Below are 25,428 nucleotides of genomic sequence, written 5' to 3'. Positions count from 1 at the left end.
GGCTTAAAATTTGCACTATCAATGTGCATTAAACACTTGAGAAAAGAGAATATTAAAGGGGCTTAAACCTGACCTACAACGGTTGCAGGAAGCATCAGCTGAAATTCTTTTTCATCATTTACCCCTGTATGGGATCTGTATTTACAGAGGTGAATGATGAATAAAACAACATTTAACAAAGGGGACTTAACATCAGTAAAACCCAAGAATTCTGACTGGCCACCAATTTTTAGGATGTTGAACAATTCCTTAGTTATTCCTCCTCTTACTTTTGTCATGTCCCGATCCATCTTCACCACCTTCTCCATGTTGGCTCCAGTCCCCAGTCGGAATGGGCGGCCTTCTGAGCTACTGTTGCAGGGGAAACAAAACACAGGAGCTTTGTTCTCACTGCTGGAAAACACAGCTGAGCTACACAGCCCAATTTCATATATTAGGGGTGGTTTGAAATGATTTGAAGCCACCCTTGCAGCTGAATGCTCAACAGCAAGAGAAATGTGAGGCAGTTAAGGATATACCCCATTTACAGAGGGAATTTAATCCTATTGAATGCATTTATTTGCAATGCAATTTAACTTTTTCCCCCTGAACAAGCCTCATGAAATGGTTTTTATTGACCACAAATGCCCAGGGCTCCAAGTTCACCTTTCACTTGTACCTTTCAGTGTAATTTTTAGAGTACAGGTTCAAAATCAACCCATGGAGTGAGGGAAGATGAAACAACACAAAATGCAGGAGGTGACAGCATTGGGCTCATTGGGCTGTTTGACACTCAGTGATCCCAACATCCAGGTGGGTGCTGAGAATACCAAAGAATGTTTAATAGCAAATTAGTGTCCAACTTATGCACTATTAAATCAGTGCTTTTAAAGCCACTTTGCCTTGACAGTTCTATTTGTTAGTCCTGCCCAGCCTGTCACACCATAAACAAGATCAGTGAGATTCCATCACAAACACAGAATCTAAGGAGCTAATTTTTCATGTGATTGTTTTCAGACAGACGATGTTCCTGTGTTCCTTTGCATTATCTTATTGCTTTGCCAGTAAACACAACACACTGGGCAGACACTTTGCTGTCCCATTTACTCTTCTATCTAGGATGTATTTTTCTGCAGCTGAGCACTGGAAAAAAGGAGAAGATAAAGTGAATTGGTAAAATTGGTTCTAATTCCAATCCAGTGAGCTGAAATTACCTTAGTAAAGGCTGGAGGACTTCATGGGAGGACTGATCTTCTCGTTTATGGATAAAAATAGAGAGTTTACCATCCACTGCCTCACTTTCTTCTCCAGGATCTTTATCACCTTTTATGGAGTTTTTAGGGCTGGCTTTTGCCAAGGTAGTATCTGGCTCAGAGGCAGTTGGAGAAAGGACTGTCTGGCAGCCTTGAAGTAGAAAGGAGAAAAGGAAACAAAGAAACACAACCATGAATTTTCCTACCCTTGGAACTAATGCTGACACACCTGGGATGTGTCTGAAACATCGCTGGGACACCCACTTTGGTCTGAGGACAGGGAAATTAGGAAGCAAATGGAAAGTCACAGGAATATCCTACTTTCAGCACTGACAGATACCTCCCAATAGTTGAGCTTTCTGTCAATAAAAAAGCTCCTGGAACAAACAGATTACCCAGAGAAGTTGTGGCTGCCCCATCCCTGGGAGTGGACAGGGCTTGGAGCAACCTGGCATAGTGGAAGGTGTGGAAGGGGGTGGGACTGGATGGGCTTTAAGGTGCCTTCCATTCCAAGGTTCCATGAAACATGAGTCCCTTGGGCACAACACCAAACAGCTGCTGGTACCTGGCACGACATAATCCGCCAGCTTTGCCAGCAGCAGGGAGGCAATCTTGGAGGCTGGGTCACTGGGATCATCCTGCTCACTGTTCAGAGAGGGCACTGAGTAACTCCAGGGAGGCAATTCCACGTTTCCACAGTCCTCAACACTCATGAGAGGCAGCGCAGCACGACACAACTGCAGGATTATAAGGACCAGCTTTGGAGAAGGACGCTGATCCAAGAGGAGGGACAGAAGCTTGGACACACAGGCTGGCTGGCTCAGGATGGCTTTGCCAATGTGACTCCTGAAAGGGAAAAGAATCTTGAAATTAAAACCAAATTAATTTATTATTTACAAGATGTATTAAAAGCAATTTCAGTGTCTGACAAAATATCTGCAACAGTTCTTCCGTAACTTGACAGCACTGATTAAACACTAAGATTAAGGGTCAGTTTTAGAATGGTTTGAAAAAATCCACCAAAGATCCCACATGGGCTTTGATACATAGGAAAAAAATACTCCAGAGCAAAGGCCTCATACCTTGAGAGGTCATTCAGAAGGCTGAGGACATCCTGAAGTGCATCATTCCCTGCAGCCTGGTTGCCACAGCACTCGGTGGCTCTGGCCAGGTGGTTGGTGAGCAGGCTGGAGACCTGCCTGGCCAGCCCAGAGTGAACAGCGTCTGTGGAACCCCCTTTGGAAGGGATGGAAGAATACACAGCTGTAATCCACAAAAATCAATGTACACACCACAAAAATAACCCCTGATACATCCATCACTAGCCAACAGCCACGTGTCTGTAAGTTTATGTGTGTTATGGGTGAATTCTACCATGAGAGAAATGCCAAATGATCCCCCAGAATCTCCGTGTTCTCTGATTATGTTTACACAGAACCAAGTGGCAAAATGTGAAATTATTTCCATGGGAGAAAAAAAGCCAGAATCGAAAAACAAGAAAAAAAATCAACTGAATTTTGTATTCACTTCTTAGGAACCCACAGAGTCCCATGTCATGGTGAACGACTGCCCTATTTTAAACACATTTACACCACTCATCAGGCAGTTCTAACACACACAGCTGGGAGATATTTCCCGTGTTCCTACCTTCTTCCTTCTCCCACTCCACACAGCGGTTGGCCAGCACCTGGAAGGCAGCCCAAGCCATGGTGGCCACCTTCTGTTTCTTGGTCTGTTTTTCATTTGAGCTGGACTCTGTCTGGCTGCTCAGGCTGCAGAGCCGGTCCATGAGCTGGACCAGGCCACTACGCACCAGACACTTCTCCTCACTCCTGCAGGAGAAATCCAGGGTGGAATTAACTTCTCCATCACAAAGAGACACAACGGGAATCCAGAACTTGCTGTTAGCTCAGTAAGTAATTAGTTCACTCGGCAGAAAGATGGTTCTGCCTCTCCCTTACCCTCCCCAGATGAAATTGTGAGGGAATTGAACTGGATGGCCTCAGATGCTCCCCATGATGAAGAAAGGGGATGTATTTATACTACTTAATGCTTCTCCTTAAGGCAAAGCCTACTAAAGCCAGGTGTGGATGCCCCCTTTCCCTTCCCCAAGCGCTTCCACACCTTGTGTAGGGAATGGTGCACAAGAGGCCAATGCTGTTGGCACAGGCGATGGGGTACCGGGCACACAGGGACACCACTGACGTCATTGTCTCTCCAAAAGCCTCCTGGACCTGCTCTACCATCCCACCACACGTCAGCTCTTCAATCCTGTTGGGAGTTAAAGATTGGGAATTGAAGGCTTCAATTCACAAAGTTCCAAAGGTAGCTTTAAGAAAATAATAATCAGTGCATGTTAAGAATTACTCAAGGGAGACTTAGAAGGAAGACTGCAGGTCACTCATGTTTTCACATGAAACATGTAAACAAGAGAGTTAGAGCTCAGACATCTCACTACAAACAAAATACAAAACATTTATTACATTTAGATGACAGTATCAGCTAAATCTACCACTAATAGCTAATTAACATTTATTTGGAATTAAATCAAGGGAGAAGGATGCCCTCTATACATACCTGGGAACATGTCAGCCCAGTACGAAAGGAAAGTTCATCTACTGATAAATAAAAGCATTTCTTAGAAGTTTCTGCCTTTTTACCCCACAAGAGCCAAAGTATTTGTTGCAACCTTAGCTCTGCCAACTTGTTGCCTCACAGCTACTCACTTCTGGCTTTCCAGCACACAAAGCAATTTACTCCCTTCCACAGAGACCAAACCACCGAATTCTGGAGAAATGCACCCACCTTGGGCCTCCCTGGAGCACCATGGTCACCGGGCCCACCAGGTGGGTCACGCCCCCGACGCGCACTGCGGCCGTCAGCAGCTCCCTCATGTGCACCAGGGCCTGCTTCCTGGTGTTCCCACGTCTCCAGCGGGTCTGAGCAGCCAGCAGGAAGCTGCTGCTGGATACCTGCAAGGTTTGGGATGGGATTTTTGTTAGACGCAAACAAGGCACCTCCTGGTTTTGTGCAAGTTGGAGTCCGAAATAAGATAACGACGTACGGCTTGGTCGGGGTTTGTCCCGATGAAAGCAAAGAGCTGCCCCAGCAGGACACTGTAGGTGGGTTTGTCCCTGCTGTCCTCGATGGCCAGGGACTGGAGCAGGGTGAAGGAGCTGCTCCTGTGGCTGGTGACGTGCCGGCGCCTGCGAGGGAACAGGAATGTTACACCCGGCAGCAGAAGCTGATCCAACCAGCACAAATCCTGCTGTGCTGGCAGGGATAGATTTGATCAAGTTGATCATTGGAACAGCACAGGCACAGAGGTGTAAAGGGAAGGTCTCAACCCTGCTGTACCTCTGGCTGGCCCGGGCAAACTCGATGTCCTCGTTGCCAATCATCTCCAGGTCGGATGGGGCGGACATGCTGCGCAGGAACACGGGCTGGCGCACGGCGTGCGAGATCACCTTGGTCTCAGAGGCTGATTTACAGGCTGAAGTATTATAAAATAATAAATAAAAAGGTCATTCCTGGTGCAGGGAATTATTTACAAACTGGCTTTAAAATCAGTGTTGGATATTCCACTGAAAACTGAAACATAGGGTAGAGAAAACCCAATCTAAGCAAGAACATGCAACTCAGATCTGAGAATTTTCCTGTTTTCAATCCTGTTGGGAGTTAAAGATTTGCAGCTGAAGGCTTCAATTCACAAACTTCCAAATGCAACTTTAAAAAGATAATAATCAGCACATGTTAAGAATCTCTCAAGGGAGATTTAGAAGGAGAACTGCAAGTCGCTGATGTTTTCATATGAAACACGTAAACAAGAGTGCGGAAGTTTCAGCTCAATCTCACTACAAACAAAATACAAAAACAGCTCTGAGGGTTTTCCTGTTTCAGGTATTTTTCAAATCAGATTTCTTTTGATTTGGTTAAGTATTTTCCCCCAATAAATCAAGAGACTAAAGTTTAAATTCCACCTGTTATTACTCAGATCTCAAATTACCATCATCATGGCAATCAGAAAACAAAGACTCGACTTTATTATAAAAGAATTCACTTAAATTAGGAAAAAAACCGTTTAATTTTGAGCAAAAGAGGGACAAATAAGAAATAAATGCTATCTTTAGGAACTGCTGGTAATGAGAGTTGTACCTGGAGTTTCTGCAGGGGTCCCAGATATGCTTCTGGTGATCCCAGACTGTGCTGCAATGGTGACATGCAACAACAGCTCTGCTCTGTTCATCAAGCTCTTCACCAAAGTTTTTGTCTTTGCTAAAGGATGAGAGGTCTTCTGGATCAGGGAATTCACCTCTTGGAAAAACTTCTCCCTGGGATTATGAAAGGGAAGTAAAAGAAGCAAAGTCAATGATGTCTGAATGCTTTCAGAAAGGAAGTGTTACTGTGGAAAAGGTCAGTTAAAGAGGACTTTTGGCATCAGTATGTTCTATGCCAACAATGGAGAAAGCAGAAAACATGGAAGAAATAAACAAGTGATTTGCTAGCAAACACAAGGAGTTGTAGGTATTAATATTAATATATTTAGCACAGAAGTTTCTAATCATTTCATCAGATACTTTTGGAACTCTCTGAAATTCCCCTGAAGCTGCCCCTCCTTTGAGGCCTAAATGTTCACTAATACTGACCTTAATGCCAGGACCACATTCTCAAGATCACTTCCATCAAAAGAAACTTCTTTCATTGAACACAGAAGCTCCAGCTCCTTCATCTTGCTCTAAACAAAGGGAAGGAGAAGGATGAACAGGTTTGAGGGAGCAGAGTGAGGCACAAGCACCCACAGCAGCCCCAGTGCTCACCTCGTTGAAGTGATAATCATAAAAAAAGGGGACATTGTTCTCCAGCTTCCCGTGCATGGCATCATCCACCTCGTTCTGCCACTTCTGCTCCAGCTCAGCCACACTCTGATAAAGAGACAGAAGTCACACTTGTTGCACTTAAGGTGTAGAAGGGAGTTTAAAAGAAGAAATCTTGAGTACATTTTGGATTTCTGTGCTGCTAAATTACACCTTTATTCTCAAAAAAAGCTTTCTGTTGTTTCAAATCATTTTCTTTTTACCTGCAGCTGTCTCTCCATGGCATTCAGCTTCTTAAAGGTCTCTCCCATAATTTTACAAAGTAAATCATATTCTTCAGCATGTTCTTCCTGGTACTGGAAATTTATCAGGGATTGGAGAGCATCAACTAAATTCAGATGTTTAATCACACAGGAAACCACCATCTCCTCCATGACTTCTGGCTGGATCACTTCCCTAGGGTTCCAGGGAAAGCCAAACTCATTAATCAGGAGTAAGAGACCAACTTGGACAGTTCATATTTATAAATCATCAGATGCTGCATTCACAAACGAGGTTAAAAAACCAGAGGGAAACAAGGACTCCTTACTTTATACTGGGTCTAAATTGAGGCCGAGCACGTCCAGAAATTTCCCTGAGCTTGATCATGATTCCTGGGGGCAGCCTAATCCTGGGCAGATCAAAGTAGTGTCCAACAGGAGGCACGAGCACATCAGAGGGGTATGTGAATTCCCTATCCTCCTCTATAGTGAGAGGCAATGGAGATGGGCTTGGAGTAAGGGCTGGAGATATGACCCCGTTGGCTTCCACCTGCCACTGGCACCTGCAAAAGGAAATAAAAACCAATTAAAAGGATTTTTATTTCCCCCCTCATTGAGAAAGACACTTCAGTCAATGACACATTACAAAGACTAAGTATTAATAAATGAAGTGTGGCTTGTACCAAGCATAACCCAACCCTCATTTTACTCTAAAAACCCCTCTGTTTTGGAGAACATTCCCTCAGTTTTAGGTGACACAAACTGCTGAACAAACTACAGGAAAACTGATCCAAACATCGCTGTAAAGCACAAGACCTGAGCCCAACTATACAAGTCACCTCCCCTCAGAAGAAACCACTCAGATCAAAATTGATTATTTTTACCTTTGTAAGAGTTTAGATCTTAAGAGCTCTTGACAGGTTTCTTCATCTTTGGTAATTTCTGGCCCATTGTATAAGATCCTCAGCATAGAACAGGCCAGCACAGAGAGGCCCAGGGCCAGGTCAACCAGGAATGGCAAACCTCCTGACACATCTTCTGAGGATTCCTGCAGAAGGAACAGGGAGAAGTTCAACCAAGCAATCCACCAGGAAGGCCCTTCCCGTCTATTCAAGATAGGAGATTTTATATATAATCTTTTCTATGTAAGGTATAGCTCGATATCAATCTTAACCCTCACACAAAAATTGCTCAACAATTAACAGCAAGTTGTAAGAACAACTCAAGGCAAGAAATAAGGGATTTAAACATTATTTTCCTGAACCAAGAAGGAACAGGTGAAGCTATTTTTGGTTCAGTCACCCTAGTCCTAACTTGTAGTGGGATGCAAGATCCCCTGTGTTTGATCCCAGCATCCCTCCCCTCTCTTCTTCGTGGGCTGGAATCATTATTTCCTCAGGACATCTCCGATTTTCAGGTTGTTACAAAGAAATCCTGACCTACAAGCAGCAAGGGATGCTGAACTGGCTTCAGGAGGTAGATAAGACATGTTTGATACCAGCTATCTCCATGAATCCCTAAGCCTCATCTCAAACTTGGGTTCTCATCATTGCCAACACATGATTTGTCTCACTGCCCAAACCAGTCGCTGCTGGTTTCCATTTCAAACTGCCAAGCTGGAAGCACATTTCTATTGATCTGGAATTTGTGGCAGGCAGGGGACAGTGGAAGCTGAAGCTCTCCCCCTGGAATTCTCCCCCTGGAATACCTGTGCTCGGACAGTGCAGGCAAAGCCCCACATGGCTTTGTCCGGAGTGTTGTGCTCCCGACCACTCCGCATTTCGAAGGAGAACGTGACTGTGTCTCCTTCCACCTTCAAATATCCACGGCAGGAAAGGGGGGGGGGGGGAAGAAAAGAAAATATATTTAATAATTGAGGCAAACAAGCAGGCTTTTCACACAAGTGGTTATTTTATAGGTTAATGCTTTTAATGACAGGTTTCTGGGTGTTGTTTTTATCTCAAATGAGATACTCTGATTTAAGATTTTTCCCTTTTTGTAAAGGTGTCTTTTAGTAGACAACTTAATTTTGCTGCTGGCTGACTACAGCAAAACAGAAAGAACCACCATAGCTGTAAAATCAAAAGCAGAAATTATCAGTATGTTACTTAGCCTTGATTTTCACTGTTTGGCTGCAAGAAACCACACAATAATTAACAATTCTCTTCCTGAATGAAGACAAACAAGTTCTTCAATTAGAAGAATGACAACAAATTAATCAAGGAGCTTGCTAAAAGAACAGTATCAAAATCCATTGTGAAAAATAAACCGAATTCCATTAATTGTGAACAATGGAGTTCTTGTCTGAAATTGCTCTCCAGTTTATTACCTCTTGATTTCTTTTTTACAACGTGTTTTTGTTATGTAAACAAGCCCAGTTTTAGTGGGGGACAAGGTAGCAGCACAAATAAATATTAAACAAAAATAAAATCACACTGCAGAGAGTGTGAGGGGACACATTACCAAAGGATTGAAATGCTGAGGTTTCAAGAAGTTTAAGGGATTCTTCTGTCTTAGTTTTACTGCCAATGAAATTTCAAAACCCAACAGAAAGAGCTGGAAGTTGTTTGTTACATTTACTACTTGATATATTTGGGGGTTACTATCAAAAAAAATTGACTTTAAGAGAATCTGCACAGACTGTGCAAGAACTTCTCCTAGGAGGGTGTACTTAGGAGAAGAGCAGTGCCATCAGAGACTCCAGGACTCAAACATCTCCATCAGGAACTCCAGTAAGACACAAAACAAACTCCAAGGGAAGCATCACACGGAACACAGAGCTGAGTTTAAAGATATCCCCCAAGGACACAACAGCTCACTGAGCAGATCTCATCATGGATAACTGTACATTTAAAAGCTTGGAATGCATAGCTGTGAGGGTAAAATGGGCTGGGCATGGTTTCCAAAGGGAATTTTCTATGGGAAATAGGGGTGGATGGTAATACTGTACCTTCACTAAGTCCTTGGGCCACCCCGTTCCTAAGACACTACGGCTGCCATATCCCAGTGTATTGCCTCCATACTCAGCAACCTTCCTACTGTTTGTGCTAGGACCAGCATAGATCACCAACTTCAAAACATAAAATACACTGTTAGACTGTAAGAGAAAAACAAGAAAACCTAATAATAATAATAATACTTAGCACTTCCACCGCGCTTTCGACTCTCAAAGCGCTCCATGCACATGAACCAATCCTCACAGGCTCTGTGAGGGCAGCAGGGTTAAGTATTATTATCCCCATTTTACAGATGGGGAAACTGAGGCACGCAGGGACTCGAGGGGCTCGGCCCCTGCTCACACAGCAGGGCTGGGAGCAGAGAGCAGGAGAAATCCTGACTGCCAGCCCTGAGCCATAGAACAAACTCCTTCCCTATCAGTGAGGGGCTGATCCTGCTCCCAGCAAAGCCAAAGGTTTGTCAGTGATTTTGGTGGGAACATGAGGAGCCTGGGGGAGTTTAATCAGTAATGGGTGACATTAATATTGAAGATACTCCCATTAGTTATTTATGAGCATCCCAGAGCTTGCTCTATGCCAAAGAATAAACAGCAGCACTTAGCAAGCAGCTCTCTGATAATACAAAGTAGATAAGTGCTATTGGTTGTTTTCCTAAAATTAAAGTACTTGTTCCTATTAATCCAGGTAAACAAGCTATTTATCATCAGGGAAAAAGGAACCTTTCCAGCTCTGCCCAGTTTAAACCAGCTGTGCTGATCAAAGGAGGCAGCTGGATTAAAATTCAGGAAATAAGGAAAACTGAACATCAGTAAAAATGTCCAACTTGGACTGTTTGAGCCGGCCTGAAGTCATTTTTAAAAAAACCAGAATTGATAGCATTTCTGAGGAGGAAAAACCAACGCAAACCACCCCTGAGCCCCCAGCCCCTGAAGCCTCCCACACTTCTCCCATGGCAGAACTGCCACTACTGTTTTTGAGGGAATTCCCTCACTGCAGAGGTGCTGAGCTGGCCCCTGCTTACCTTGTCATAATCATACTGGGAGGAGCATCTGTTGTCAAATCTAAGATACAAACAGCGGGCTCCTGGAATGTGGACAGTTTCCTTAAATTTATAGTTATCCCTGACGGGATGGACTGTCTCCACAGTCTTCCCAGCAGCCCAGGGAGCAGGGATCTTCAAACCAGTCAGGAATCCTGGCTCTTCCTTCTCTTCCAGCATCCTGAAATTAAGAGGGAGAAATTGGGCCTAAAATACAGCACACGGATTTCTATCAATCAGACATTAAGATATAAAATACTTAAAATCACTTCTCAGTACTGATACAGGGACACAAGGAACTGACTCCTGGTTTTAGGCATGACTGGATTGAGGGAATTCATATATTCCATATATTATTATTATTATATAATATAATCATATATACCATTATTCATACATTAGACATATTCTTATTCACAAAAATCACATCATCACAAATTCTTTAACACTACAAATCCTCCAATGCTGCAAATAAGCATTTTCATTTGTTTTGTTTCTGTTTCTAAGCAGGAGCTGGAAAACTTTGAGCTGAGACACAGCATTTAAATGCAGGAGTTAAAAATGTTATTTTTGTCTGTAAATTAAACCATTTAATGGCTTTGCAATGGTTTTAATTCTGTATCTCATGCTGCCAGAGCAATTTACATTTCCTCTTGATGGTCCTCCTTAGCCTAATTTTTTGTGAGAGGAACATTTAGAATTAATTCCTAATGCTTGAGGTGAGGGAAAAAACCAAAACAAACCACATTCTGTGTAAACAACCTGAAGATATTAATAGTTTAATTCTATATACAGAACAAAATTTGGAACTAATTGCCTTTTGAAAAAGCTTATATAAAACTGAGACAGCCTTAGAAATCATTCCAGCATACCTTTAAAAGTTAATTCAAATAAAAACTGCTGCTTTATCCCACAGCAATGGCCAGATGGACATTACAGTTCAGTTTATCCCATGAAAAGACCCAAATGTAAAGAAAAATCACCTCTCATCAGGTAACTGCTTCCCTTTCTGCTCTGGAGCACAACTGGGGGAACTGTTCAGTTCTGAGAAAACTGGAGACTGGGTTTTAAGCAGCAGTGCAGTCTGTGGCCCAAAATACACAGTGTTAGGGACATGCAAACTGGAAAGCATTTTAAGAGCTCATTATTGAAATAATTAACAATCCTACTGTTGCTATTGACAATAAATCATTACTGAGCAGCTCCTGGAGCAGTCAAATTTAACATTCAGCATCAGCAGCTTTGGCAGCTGCTGAGAAACTCTGAACTCTGATGTGTGGATGAGCCTCTGCAGGAAGCTGAGCAGCATTTTGGAGGCTGCAGGCCCCAGGGTTGGCCCTGGGCAGCCCAGGGGTGGCACAGAGCCCATACCTGGCTGGTGTAAAGGACCAGCTGCACCAGCTGAGGCATCAGGGCATCAGCCATGGTCAGGGTCTGCAGGTTTGGGTGCATCAGGGATGTCAGCAGCACAGGCAGCAGGTGGCCAAGCATGGTGGCCTTTGTGATCTGCTCCAGGCCTTTTAACCTGTAAGGAGAGCCAAAGTTGCACAGAACAACTCTCTTCATACTGCAGCACTTCTGCTTTTAGTCACTTCTGAAACTACCCAAAAAATTGACTTTAAGAGAATCCGCACAGACTGTGCAAGAACTTCTCCTAGGAGGGTGTACTTAGGAGAAGAGCAGTGCCATCAGAGACTCCAGGACTGTTTTATCTTGTAGCAGCAATTCAAAATTCAGCAGAGAATGTTTGTATTCTATTAACAAAATCCCCAAAACAATCTTGAAACCACTACAATTTCTCCCAAATGTCAGTGACCTTGAATTGCTGACAATTCTCACTGAACAATCAGAGAGCAGAGACAGTAAATCAACAGTTTAATAATTACTTAGAGAAGGATAAGCTCCCCTGAGCACAGGATGAAAGTCCCCATCAAACATAAATGCACCAGTGTGGATATCAGCTCCCAGCACATGGAGCTCAAAGGACTTGAAAAGAATCTGCAGCTACAAAAATATATTAGAACATGAACTCATCTGAAAATATCACCCAGGAATTGTGTGCTGTCAATAAACACAACTAATCTTGCAGGCACAGAGAAGCAGAAAGTGCAACCTGAAGCACAGCTGGGACCGGAGCTGTTTGTTTGAGGAGAGAAAAGTACACAGCTTTTGTTTCCATCCCATTCCCAAGGTGTACTTTTAAGAGGAGGAGAGACAGGGAAGGGCAGGTGATGGAATATGTGGGATATCAAACCAACATCCAAGGCTTGTCATGGATAAATATCTAGTCCAGCTACTAGGGATGTAATAATCAGGAATTTTAAAATAAACAGATTGTTCTACCTTACAGGAGTATTCCCAGCTAATTAGAGTTTGCTTCCAGGTATCCTACTCATAAATAGCATTTCACTGACTAAAGCCTTCCCAATTTGAGGTTCCTATAGAAATATCAACCTACAGATGATCAGGACTGACATGGAGAGTGATTCTAAATTCTCCACCAGCTGAGTACTAAACAACTGCTACAGGAAGAAACAGTTCTTATGCATTCAGAGCTCAAAAATAAAGTGGTAAAGACTAATTAATGCTAACAGTGCTTGTACAATAAGCCACAAAGAGCAACAGTTCCCTGTTACCAAATTAGGATCCTCCCACTTGTCTTACCTTTGCTCCCTGTCAGAAATGTCACTGTTAATTAGTGCTGTAGTGACTTGTTGCAGCATTTCTAAGACTTCATCACATCCTGTCAGAATTTGTGTGGCAAGAGACAAAATGCTGGTCTTGAGTTCCTAAGTAAAAAAAAAAGAGTTACAGGATACTTAAATTCTTAGAGAATCCCCCCAAAAAGGACGACAGAACAAAAAGATGGATTTCCAAATGAAAAGAATGATAATGTGACCTGGCAGGCCTGCAGCAGGCGATTCATCCAAGACTTAAATTTGATTAATGTTAAGCCCCAAAGTGCTGGGAGAAACTAGGTGCATGTTTTACAGGATGCACATCCAGTTTCTAGAGGGAAGGAAGCCCCAAGTCCAGCACAGGAGAGAGCTGAGAGCCAGCCAAGGTACAGGACTGGTGACACAATGTCCTAGCAGGGATGAGGAGCACTGCAGAGAGAGAAACTGAACAATGAACACGGGGTGAATAAGTGACACAAGAAAAATACTCCAATATTTAGCATTTACTCAATAAGCCTGAACAAATCACTTCCAACTGCAGCAGCTCACAAGCACACACAGCCTCAAAGAGCAGCAGAGAAAACCAGCTAAGCAAAATACCAGAAATTCAGAAATCAATTCCATTAGAGAAGAATTATTACCAGAACTACTATGACCAGACAACCTGCACTCCAGGGCAAACCTGGCTTCTGGGAGCTGGCTGAAGCAGTGTGAAATGCAGCATTTTAATAAACTTATACCAACTAAAGCCTGTCCTCAAACTTTGTCTCCTAAAAGCTTCCTTGCCACAAACTTTATCCTCTCTGTTTCAGACAACTGATGGAGGTTGTTTGTTAAAACTGCAATGAAGCAGCAGCCAGGTAAGGCAAATGAGAAACCCCTTTTCTATTTATTTAAAAATATTTTTTCAAGGACCACCTGAGTGATTTGGAGAAGAAAACATGTCTGGGGTAATGTGTCCAGGAAAGGAAATTCCTATGCCAGGAATCCCACTAGCACTTATTAGCTGAAATATATTTAAAATCTCATTATATATATATATATATTTAGGAAGGAAAGCATCTGCTCTCACTGATAACAGGGAAAGCAAGCTGGAATCCTGAACATAAAATAACTGCAGATTTTACTCTGGACAGTTTTTTCCTGTTCTCCAGCTACTTAACTCTATCCAAAGGAAAAGAACCAGCAGCAAACAGCAAATGCACTGCAGGAACAAGGTGTTACAGGCACACTGACTGGAGAGAGCCATACTAGAATAAAACTTGGTGTTTACCTGTACCTTCAATGTCTCTCCCTGCAAGGAGCTGTCACTGTCATCATTGTCATCAGGTTTAATCAAAATAGTGTTACTGAGGAGGTGATTCTGCACAGCCATCAGGTACCGCAAGCACGAGGACGCAGCCTTGAACACAAATAAGTAAAACTTTGCATTATCCAAACCCTTGAGCTGGGCAAGCCTCAGACTTGGAAGTTGGAAAGAGGTAAAAAAGGTTGAGGCAGAAGAAAAGCAAGAGCAAAGAAGTAACTTTTTCTATTTAAGTAAAGAAACCAGTTGCAAAACGCTGAATTTTGTGAAGTAGCTGACAAAAATAAAAAGAGGCAGCAAAACTTTGTTCAGGTTTGGAACATTATAGGAATATTCAGGAACTCTAAGAATTAATGAACTATTAAAAGATCATGCCACCAGAGGGATAAATGTAATTCACACTCCTGAAGGTGATGGCTCCATGCCACTCCTCCTTTCCCACCCTCCTGCAGCACAGGCCAGGACTTCCTGTCCCCTCCCAGTATTTTTATGGAAGCTCAACCTGCCTTTCTCAGGGAGCTGATCCTGCTGAAAATACCTGCCCATACTTTTACCATCAAATGTCAGCTTTCACTCATTTCTGTCTGTCACTGATAATTCCTTCAGCCTGTAGGAACCATAATACACAAGTACATGTTTGATTTTTTAAGCTGCTGCAATGCTTTGAACACTGAGATTCACAAAGTTCCCTTAAAATGAACAGGAACCAGAGCAACTGGAAAATAAATCCACGTATAAACCTGTTCCAGCATTACTGAATGATTTACTTTGCTGTGAGAAATTATTCTTTTCTTCCCTGCACAGCACAAAAGACATTCTTCTCCTGGATTTTTTAAGACACAACTATGGAAGTTTCACCTCCATGTACTCAGTGAAGAGGATGGATTCAAGGAGGAAAAGAAGCCAAAGGCAGAGCTACTTCTATCAAAACACATTTTACTTACAGGCACAGTTGAAAGAAGCCTTTGAAAGTCATCTTTAGATACAGTTTGGCACTTGGTGATTAAGACACAAGATTCTCGGACAACAATCTTGAGGATGTAGTGCAAGAGCTCATCATTGAGTCTTCAAGAGAGGCAAGAAAGGTGGAAAATGTTAATCATTAATTAAATGTGCATTTTGTACAGCTCAGCTCACGCTGCAAGCTGGATCCCTGATTATGGGAAACCCAAATTCAGACACAAAAACCCCCCAAGCCTGAAATGTTTAACAAGTGCAACAGATTTCCAGGGGTTTGCTGCACTGTGCTGAGGTAAATCTGTGATTTCTTATGGCTCCTCTAAAAGACTCCTCCCAACTTGAACAGGTACTTGAGACTGGCAGTTTTACTGCTGGAAAGTCACCTATGATATGCAGAGAAATGCCATAAAATCCTATTTATGAAATTATCATTCACATTTATCATGAACACAGCAAGGAACAAGGAATCCCAAACCCAGTCTGGGTACAGAAGCCTCCAAAGTTTGCTTTAAAACATCAAATCTCTCCTCATCCTAATGAAATCTCCCCTTCCCGCAGACACAAACAATATCCTGGTCACACAGCAGGAACATAATGAGCCATTCCAGCAGAAGTTCCTGCAAGTTCACCTCAAGCAAATAACAGAAAAATACTCTATAAATGGGGAGGCTTTTTACCTATAATGATCATCATCTTCACTTCCAAATCTATTGTTCTGCAGCTGCTCAGCTAAATTAGTCAGGATAACATCCCGGAGCTGGGAGAGGCCGCTGTTCCTCTCTCCTAAAAAGGAAATAAAAAACTTTTGCAAAGCAGAATTTTACAGAATAGATTTCATTTCCCCTGATACCTTGTTTAACACAGACTAGAGCTCAGGAATGGCTGCATTCCCAGGGTAAGCAGAGCTGCTGTCCCAGACTGGGAGCACTTTCCCTGCCTGTGGCACTGGTGGAAATTCCCAACACGTTCCTGTGAAGTGACAAATTACTGAGCATCAGCTGCTTCCAAGCCCAGATTCCCATTTCCTGGTGAACTCAAGGACATTATTCCCCCTTCACTGAGGTCTAACGTTTCCTCTGATTCCTGGGTACTTGCAAATATTCCTTTTCTCCACCTGACCTACCCTTGGCCATGCAGCCACTCAGAAGCTGAAGCATTCCACAATTTCCTAGAAAAGCAGATTTAAAATGGATTTAAAGCAGAGTAGTGCCCAATACCCCAAACTGTTCTCCCTCTAAGCTTGAGATGTATTTGATTTTTGTTCTCAGTTAGAAAAACCCCACTCTCACCTGGCATCAGACATTCTTACCTTCAGTTAAGACCAATTTCAACAAATTATTGATTTCTGCTTCTCCGGGATACAGGATATTTAAACCAGAGCTAAGGAAAAAATAAAGCCATGCATTATTTGATGGATTTAGAAGTGAGCAGAACCATTTCAATGGACATGTGACAAATGGCACCACAGACTCAGCATCTGATGGAACATTTACAATGTTCCAAAGGCTTAGAAGAGCATCCTCCAGATTTTAACATCAATATTAGGAAATATGCAGCTGTTTTCTCCAGGAATCTCTTGTAATCAACTATATTTTATTGTTTAGATCCCGAAGCTTCTCCAAGAGCTATTTGCTTCCCTCTGGAAAACTCCCCATTAATCACATGCACACAGGGCAGCACAATCAGTTTGTTAAGAAACAGAGGTGTCAGGAAAAATTATAATGGCTCAGAGAAAAACTCCAAAAACTCTGGTGATGGGGTAAGAGCTGAGGCTTCTCTGTGACCAGAACAATGGAAAATACAAATACAATAATCAAGAAATCAGTCACTAATGCTACAGTTTTGTACTTCCTGAAGACTGGCTGTACAGAGGTGTTAGTTTAAGGTACAGAGGAGCTCCTGGAAGGAGCATTTCAGGAACACCCCAGCTCTGCAGAAACATTCCAGGTGGAGACTGTTCCCCTCTAACTTCTGATGAACTCTGTCCTTTCTATGTGAATTCCCCTATCAAGACCACAATCACTTCAAAGGAGCACTTCATGCCTGTCTGAAGTACTGAAATCATTATGCAACTTTGCCATTTCCTTTGCCTCTTCTTTTTCAGTAACACTCTCACAGAAAACTGGGATGTTTTTCAGCTTCACACTGAGAGCACAGATTATTGCAGCTTCCTTCCCTCTAGCTCATGCTGATCCACGCAGATAGAAACCTCAGGAAAACTTATCACACATTGCCAGCTACCTTTGAGGGTTCCATTGGCATCAGAATCCCCCAAGGAGAAAACAGGAGGAAGGAAATATCACCCAATCCCCACGTTGGAGCTGTTTAACAAGTCACTGGAACACCCAGGGTTAATAAACAAGGTGTCCTTGCAGGTGACAGTAGACACTTTTCCGTGTCAGAAAGCAGGTCCCTGAAAAAGCCAGGTAATCCTCCTGAACTCTTCACTCAGAGTTGCACAGAGCCACAGAAATTTGGAATGCTGTGATTCACACCAAGAAAATGCAGGTTGATCTTCAAAAGATTTTGGTCTCAATCTCTGGAGCACTTCCCACTGGAACAGGTTCTATTTGTCCTTGGCACGCTGGAGCCAGCATTCCTTGGCCCTGAGGTTTCCATTATCTCCTTTTCAGGAGATACCACCACACTTCTTTTTTTCCCTGGGCATTCAGTCTCAGAGCATTCCTCAAGTATTATTAATCCCTCCAGTATTATTAATTCTGCTCCTCCTGATGTTCCTTCTGTTCAAGAGAACTCCAGTGTTGTCACTTTAAGAGCTGTCAACACCAGCTTTGCCTTTTTCTCAACACCACAGCAGCTAAATAAGGAACTAATTCAAGAAAACTTTGCTTGAATTTAGCAACTATTTTATAATAAACATTAGGAAAAAAAAGATCCATAAGAAAGCCAAGAAAAAAGCAACAAGTTAAAAGTATGGAAAGTAATTACTACCTGTTATTTCATCAAGACCAACACACATTTCTCTTCTCCCACAGACAAACTGTAATAATTTTATCCTGACTTCAAATCCATCACACTAAATTTTCTCATATTAATTTAAAATTAAACTGAGTACAATTTCAATGTTCATCAGTCACTACATTTCAAACAAACTAAAATCTAAAGTTGAACTTGATAGAACAGATACTCACCTAATAGCCAGACAAACTTCCTTCTGGATTTCAGAGCAGATCTGATCCCTTGGGGCCATCAGTAACTGCCACAGTAACAGGCCAGACCTTCTGACAATATCTCTGTTCCTTTCAGTTTGGGGGCTGAAGAAAAATTTAAAAACCACCTAAGAAAAATTAAACACAACAATATTAGTATTAAAAATATAAACATTACTTACATTAACTTATTTTCTGCTGTCAGTTTCTCGAACCATTTGTGTGGGCCTAGAAATTTGAGAGTCAGAATATGATTTTGAATCAAATATGAGGGAAAAATAGAAAGAAAAAAGGAAATAAACTCTCTGGGTTTTATTTTAATCTGTAAAGATAGAGACTAAATTTAAATTAGGGCTCTTAAATGAGTATGCAAAATATTGCAAAGCCACTGCTAAATCAACCTCTATTACATGGATTCCAGTGGAGAAAAAAAAAAAATTGAATAAAAATGAAACCAGTGGTTGCCTGTACTCCAAAGCAAGTTTTTAATTTTTCCATGTGAATTTTGAAGTGCATTTAAGGTTCTGTACCTGGAAGACAACGAGGATGCAGCGGATGATGCAGGTGTCTCCATTGACCATGGCCTTCTCCATAATGTCACAGATGCTGCTCAAGTGATGAGCTTCAATGGGATGCTGCTTGCCCAAAAAATTGCTGATGGGGAGGTTGTTGCTGGCTGCCAGGAGGTTGAGTTGGTGGATGCACATGGCACCAACATGGTGCAGTAACTGGTTAATGACCTCGTTTGTGGTTGCTGCATCCCCTGGAAGGAGAGGAGTTCAAACGCTGTCTACAAACACAGACTGCATCATCAGCCTTTGCTTCTAAAATGCAATAAATCAACTTCAGGGCACAAAAGGATTACCCAAAACACCTTTTTAATGTGCTGAAGGCAGCAAGAATCTGTGATCTTCCACACATCTTATTCTGTGCTTTTCCCGCTCTTAAATCAAAGCTAAACCACGACCAATATTTACAACTCTTTTCAGGAATGAACTCAGCTTTTAACAGAAAGGCAGTTTCTGTTTATGTTCTGAATCTCCTCTGTTTCACTTCCCCTTTGTACAAAGTGCTGACTTGTGGGTTCCCTCACCTTTGGGCTCTGCAATGACGTGACTCACTCCCAGCCTCTGGCACACACAGTGGAATGCCTGGTTCCCAGGATTGCACCACTGATCAATATAATCATTGGAGCACGTCCAGATCATGTTATTCATTGTATCATAACAGGCACCTAAGAGAAGGAAAATATTTCGCACATCAATTTGGTAGAAAACCAGACTGAAGCATCTTTATAGGCGATGTAAATCCAAATTATTTGCTTTAGAAGTTTATAAAATTTCACCACAGATATGCAACCTCGCCCACTGCAGAGTTGCTGACTGCAAACTCAAACCCAGACGGATTCTTTGGGATCTGAGGGGCTGCAATATTCCTTACCAAGCCCTGGCACCAGAGCCCCCCGTCCGAGCGAGCTGCCCGCAGCATCGATGAGATCTGCCCTGCTGGTGAACTGCCCGTCCGAGATGTTGAACACCAGGCTGGAGGCAAGAACTACACAGAAACACAGCTCCAATCAATTCCTGAGAAGTTTATTGCATTTCAGACAGCCAAGGACTCCCAATCTGTCACAAATGGCTCTGACTTACTTTTTAAGGAGGACAAAGCGCTGGTGCCCCCGAAGAGCGAGCGCGTGGCCGAGCTGCCCGAGCCCCCCGGGGGCGGCACCAGCATCACCAGGTACGTCCCGCACGTGTAGATCGGGGTCTTCCTCAGCATCTTCAGGGGCAGCCCACAGCTCGTGTTGGCAGCTGCAACGTGCACCAGAGAAAGGTCACAAAGTGCATTTCTGCAGAACAAGGCAGAGCTCTGCTCAGGGCTTCAAAGGAATCGGTATTTAGAAGCTGCGTTAAGAAGTTTCCACAGAATTCCAGAATGGTTTGGGTTGGAAGGGACCTTCAAGATCATCCCATTCCAACCTTGTGGACAGGGACACCTTCCATGAGACCAGGTTGCTCAGAGCTCTATGAACCTGGCCTTGAGCATTTCCAGGGATGGGGCATCCATGACTTCTCCGTGGAGGGATGGCCTCCCAACCCCACACAATCAGCACCAATCCCCACAAGGCTACAAAGAGTTTCACGGGTTATTCAACCAAAGAAAACAACTTCAAATTAAAACCAATAAAGAATTAGGTATAACCAAAACTATGAAGAGTTGTGTGGAGAGAATTACATTGAAAACACTTGGAGCCAAATGATCTCCTCACATACAGAGATCACTTGAGATTCAGTATGCATTTACTATTCTAAGGTCTCCTGCTCCTCATGAAATGTAGACAGCCCAAATGATCTCCCTCTTGCAACAGCTGATCAACACTTTTTGAGTGCTGACTCAAGAATTACCCAAGAATAGCCACTTACTCTCCTTTTTCAGTAGCACTTGAGTTGTTAAATGGCAAAACACAACCTTTAAAATAGCTCTCCAATCTAACTCCTTGCCAAATTCCCTGGAAGCAGAGCTATTTCATGTATAATTTATTTTTATGGAAATACTTTCAATTGTTTCAAACTGAAGAAAGAAAACTCATGACTTTTGAAGGAAGAATAGAAATAATTCAAGATAAACTGAATAAAATCTTAAGACAAATCTTACAAAGTTCTGGATCATCCTGAAAGCCATCAAGGTAGTTCATTCAAGATTCCTTCATTAACTTGGGTTGTTTCCATAAAAGAATACCCAAACATTGTGCAGATGATCTCAAAAAAGTGCAAAATCACCTCAGATCTGGAATATTCCAGTGATTTGTGAAGCAATAGTTCCATTTTCGAACCTGCAGGCCATTTTTACACACCAATTAGAAGCCCAGCTGAGCTGCCAGCAGAGAAATGCAATTATCAGATTCCCCAAACTAGTTCAATAATGGAATTGGAAAAGGGTGCTACAAGCATTCTTCCCATTTTCCATTCCTAAACTTTCCTCACAATCCTAATTTAGCAAAGGGGCTGATAATTCCAGCATTAAGCAAATACTGTGTGGATTTTCCAAATACGTATTTGGGGAATAAAGACAAAAAATACACACTTTTTTTTTTTTTTAAACCTGTCCTACAAGGTCAGTAATGACCAGGATGGATGCTGTGTGTGTTAAGAAATGAAAAGTAAAGCGTTTCTGACCTGCCTGGTCCTCCTTGAGGGTGTTGGAGATGGTGGAGCCCGTGAGAGCAGCGAGGGTGGCCGAGGGGGAGGCGCGGTACCGGGACAGGCGGCTCAGCAGCATCTCATTGATGCTCTTGGCAGATTCCCCCTCCTTCCTCATCAGGATAATTCTTTCCTGCAGAGGATTTGCTATACAAATGCCATTTTCTACCTAGTAAAATGGGGGGGGGAAAAAACTACTTTAGATGTTGAAATCCATAGGTGAGAGGCCACCCGAACTGAGCTGTAAAATGAACCACCACAATGTATCAGGTAGGGATACAAAGTGAAACTTTGCTGACAGAAGTTCTTGCAAAAACAAAGTTCTGAAAGCAACACAGGAGTATTTTTTTGTTTGTGACTTTATGGTTCAATAGAATAATTTAATATTGAGATAATTAATAGGATATCTTCTATTTACGCCTGTCCCTAAAGACAGAAGTGCTTGTCATAAATTTGAGTTTATTTAGGAAACTCTGCCTAAAAATATATAATCCTCTTGTATTTTCTTAGTGGTGTTTCACTTGCAAATCATTTAGCTCTGAAACATTTTTCCAGCCAAAAAGTGTGAGCAATGATTTCCTCAGCCCATGATGTTCAGGGGATGTTTCACTGCAGGATGAATCTCTTAATGAAGACGTGATTTAGAGCGTTAGGGATTTTCCATGAGTTGTACTACTACAGCCTCCCAATTCCAGCTCCACCATCCCACTCCATCCTCCTCCGCTGAGCAGAAGTACAGACATTAAGAAATACATTTTATGCTACAAGAGAATTCATATTGCTAAATATAATAATCCTCTGGAGATGGAATTGGACAGTTCACCTTCTGTTCTGTTCAGTTATTTCACATAAATCCATTCAGATCACACCCATAAATATCCAAACCTAATATGTCAATTAGAAAATGCTCATTATTAATTAAACTGGGTTATGCTACCAACATCAGGCATAGGAAACACATGATTTGCTTACTATAATTTCAAAAATATCCATAAAGACAGAGTGGCCTTTGGGGGTTTTTTCGTTGAGGCTTGCAGGAGACCAAATCCAGTAGAAAAAGGTGCCATCTGAAGAAAGATGTACGGTGGTCATAGTGCTGCCAACTGGGAAGTGATTTACTGGCATTGGGATTATCTGACATACCTATGAGACAGAGAGCATCTTAACGGGTCTGATTTTGCAGTTTGGCCTTAGAAGTATGAACAGTATGAAAAATAAATAGAGATCAAATGCAGTTAGTGCAGAAGAGGCTTAATATTGGACTTAGCAGTAGCATTACATTGATTTATTACCAATAGCTATTCTACGATATTTGCCAAATATCCAAACCAGCTCATATATCTCCAATTTAACCTATCTAAAAATAAAACTATCATCTCCTCTCTAATGATGGAGAACAAACCCACAGTCCCACAAGGAAAACACACATCCTATTGAGCCACCTACTTTCTGCAACTTCTCTCAAACATTGCTTGAAAGTTGAGAAGAAAAGGGGAATCTAAACATTCTCAGTTTCAGGAAACACACTGGACATAAATGTGAATATCCATCCTTAAAACCACAGCAGGAAAAACCCCAAAGTAAACAAACTACCCCAGTTTTACAAAGAGCTACAATTGTTTATCTACAAATCACAGCCAGATCTGAAACAACACCTGAATTTTGGGACAGTGGAAGAACAAAGCTGTTCAGGAAGAACACGTTCTTGATTTAAATCCAAGTCCTTTTTGCTATTGTTTGATTGCTTAAGATGTGACCACACTGGAATTATGGAATATCCTGAGTGGGAAGGGACCCACATGGATCTTAAGTCTAACTCTGGCCCTGCACAGACACCCCAACAATCCCACCCTGGGCATCCCTGGCAGCGCTGTCCAAACGCTCCTGGAGCTCTGGCAGCCTCGGGGCCGTGCCCATTCCCTGGGGAGCCTGGGCAGTGCCCAGCACCCTCTGGGGCAAAAATCTTTCCCTGATATCCACCCTAACCCTCCCCTGACACAGCTCCAGCCATTCCCTGTGTCCTGTCCCTGCTCCCAGAGATTGGAGCTGCCCCTTGGGAAGAAGTTGTGGATTGGGATGAAGTCTCCCCTCAGTCTCCTTCAGGCTGAACAAGCTCTATCAGGACTCCATAACATAGAACAGAGTAATTATAGATACATATGTATCTATAAAAGACACACTGAAACAGTAACATCTCTACCATAACTTACACATTCACCACACAATCACTTCAAGGTGGGGTTAGAAAAATGCAGTTTCACAAAGTAAGAAACTTCAAGGATAAAACTAATTAAAGCTAAAACGTGTGTGATTCATTCAGCCTGTTTTGTTCCTGTCCCAGAACCCTGGCCCCTTTACCTGCAGGGTATGTTGATCCACGAGCTGGAACAGGTAGTGAGGTTTGCTATCAAAGGACACGGGCCGATGGAGGAGTTTGCCGTTGCCAAAAGCCACCCAGCCCGTCTCCAGCTCCTCATTCCGGCAGTACACAAAACCCCTGGAAAAAACCCACCAGGATATTCAAACTCCTTCAACCCTGCCCCATTTCTTTGGGGTTTTTTCAAATAACAACTCGCAACCACAGTGTTGAACTTTGACTGAACTTATATTCAAGTCAGCAATTTTTGTTGTGAAAGGCTTTAAGGGTAAAAAGCCTCGAGGCTTTCAAGCCACGAAGAAGCAAGGAGGTACAGTGAGTCACAGCTGCACTAATTACTTAATGAATGACATAATTAGCAAACAAACACTCACAAACTCAGCTATAAATAAAAAGTCATAGAACTGGTCTGCACTATATCCCTCTCAGCAAAGAATCAACCAACTTACTAAACATTAAAAAATAAAATTGAATCTAAAATTCTGCTACTGTGGAGGCTGAACTAATGGCCTCCAGAGGTCCCTTCCAACCTCAATTGTTCTTTAATTTTAGACAAAACACACTCAAGAAGAATTTCAGATGAGAAAACCAACACATTAAAATAGCATTTAATGAAAATTCACAATATCATGGAATCACAGACTGGTTTGGGCTGGGAGGGACCTTAGGGATCATCTCCTTCCAAACTCCACACGGCTCCAGTCTTGCTACTCCCAATATCTGAGAGAGGTTTTTCCCAAAACAGGACCTTTTGGGTTTAAGCAGCTCTGCAGAACAGCCAATACTGAAGTGTCCCTCACCTCAGAGTTCCATGCAATCCTGATCCCAGTTTGCTTATCCCTCTGCCCACGGAATTGGTCGTGTACAAGTAGAGCCCATCAGCTGCAAGGCACCGGCCTAGGTCTGCATCTGGAGCAGGAGCAAGGACAGACAGAGACCTCTGTAACATTCCAGCTGGGAATTCTCCCTGGGTGTTACACCCGATGGAAACCAGCACACGCTCATGGCAGGTGACTACCAACCCTTTTTTAACACTGAATTTATTATTTGGTCCTCTAAGAGCTGCTGTAACAGAGGCACAGCCCAAGAGACGCAGTGGTTTCTTCACATCTCCTTCAAGCCTTAGAGGCACCCAGATGGTCTCAGTGTGAGAGGGAAGAATCTAACATTGAGCCTTGATCGCATTTCTGCCAAACTCTGTGATTCTCCTAAAGCTTCTCAGCAGATCCTTCCACCTCTGAACACTTCAATTAAGCCAAAATGTATTTGAAACACAACAGTAATTATTAATAATCAAGATAGGACACACAAGTCCAGTCAATCTGTTGAAGTTCACAGGATCTGGACACTCAGCTGGGGAAGGAAAAAATCCACTCACTCTCTTGCCTAACCACCTAAAAAGAGATGTCTCCAATTCAGATTTTTAAATTCCTAT

General features: G+C 42.5%; 1 protein-coding gene across 4 annotated transcripts in view; it reads right to left on the bottom strand.

Moving 5' to 3' along the window:
- HECTD4 (HECT domain E3 ubiquitin protein ligase 4) overlaps positions 1-25,428 on the bottom strand; it is a 66,942-nt gene that overhangs the window by 27,579 nt on the left and 13,935 nt on the right. The window contains exons 5-38 of one of the 4 annotated variants that reach the window (XM_042035032.1): positions 24,794-24,902; positions 23,975-24,113; positions 22,589-22,759; positions 21,593-21,785; positions 20,066-20,227; positions 19,857-19,970; positions 19,510-19,650; positions 18,947-19,179; positions 18,399-18,544; positions 16,556-16,626; positions 15,924-16,029; positions 15,231-15,351; positions 14,254-14,382; positions 12,967-13,091; positions 11,674-11,827; positions 11,286-11,386; positions 10,285-10,483; positions 9,257-9,403; positions 8,015-8,119; positions 7,191-7,354; positions 6,636-6,869; positions 6,310-6,502; positions 6,050-6,154; positions 5,879-5,967; positions 5,388-5,563; positions 4,590-4,725; positions 4,297-4,438; positions 4,038-4,204; positions 3,357-3,503; positions 2,880-3,064; positions 2,315-2,468; positions 1,798-2,078; positions 1,194-1,383; positions 270-351 (exon numbers count right to left, since the gene is read on the bottom strand). In XM_042035032.1, coding sequence (XP_041890966.1) covers positions 270-351; positions 1,194-1,383; positions 1,798-2,078; positions 2,315-2,468; positions 2,880-3,064; positions 3,357-3,503; positions 4,038-4,204; positions 4,297-4,438; positions 4,590-4,725; positions 5,388-5,563; positions 5,879-5,967; positions 6,050-6,154; positions 6,310-6,502; positions 6,636-6,869; positions 7,191-7,354; positions 8,015-8,119; positions 9,257-9,403; positions 10,285-10,483; positions 11,286-11,386; positions 11,674-11,827; positions 12,967-13,091; positions 14,254-14,382; positions 15,231-15,351; positions 15,924-16,029; positions 16,556-16,626; positions 18,399-18,544; positions 18,947-19,179; positions 19,510-19,650; positions 19,857-19,970; positions 20,066-20,227; positions 21,593-21,785; positions 22,589-22,759; positions 23,975-24,113; positions 24,794-24,902 — 5,111 coding nt within the window. The remainder of the gene's footprint in view (positions 1-269; positions 352-1,193; positions 1,384-1,797; positions 2,079-2,314; positions 2,469-2,879; positions 3,065-3,356; positions 3,504-4,037; positions 4,205-4,296; positions 4,439-4,589; positions 4,726-5,387; positions 5,564-5,878; positions 5,968-6,049; positions 6,155-6,309; positions 6,503-6,635; positions 6,870-7,190; positions 7,355-8,014; positions 8,120-9,256; positions 9,404-10,284; positions 10,484-11,285; positions 11,387-11,673; positions 11,828-12,966; positions 13,092-14,253; positions 14,383-15,230; positions 15,352-15,923; positions 16,030-16,555; positions 16,627-18,398; positions 18,545-18,946; positions 19,180-19,509; positions 19,651-19,856; positions 19,971-20,065; positions 20,228-21,592; positions 21,786-22,588; positions 22,760-23,974; positions 24,114-24,793; positions 24,903-25,428) is intronic. The other 3 variants (XM_042035033.1, XM_042035035.1, XM_042035034.1) reach the window with 3 other exon arrangements.

The sequence above is a fragment of the Corvus kubaryi genome, unplaced genomic scaffold (assembly GCF_017639235.1).
Source record: "Corvus kubaryi isolate FWS band 111438036 unplaced genomic scaffold, C.kubaryi_AGA036_p1.0 37382, whole genome shotgun sequence".
In the NCBI taxonomy this organism is placed as follows: Eukaryota; Metazoa; Chordata; class Aves; order Passeriformes; family Corvidae; genus Corvus; species Corvus kubaryi.
The sequence above is the reverse complement of the archived record's forward strand: the minus strand, read 5'-3'. Positions and strand labels throughout refer to the sequence as shown.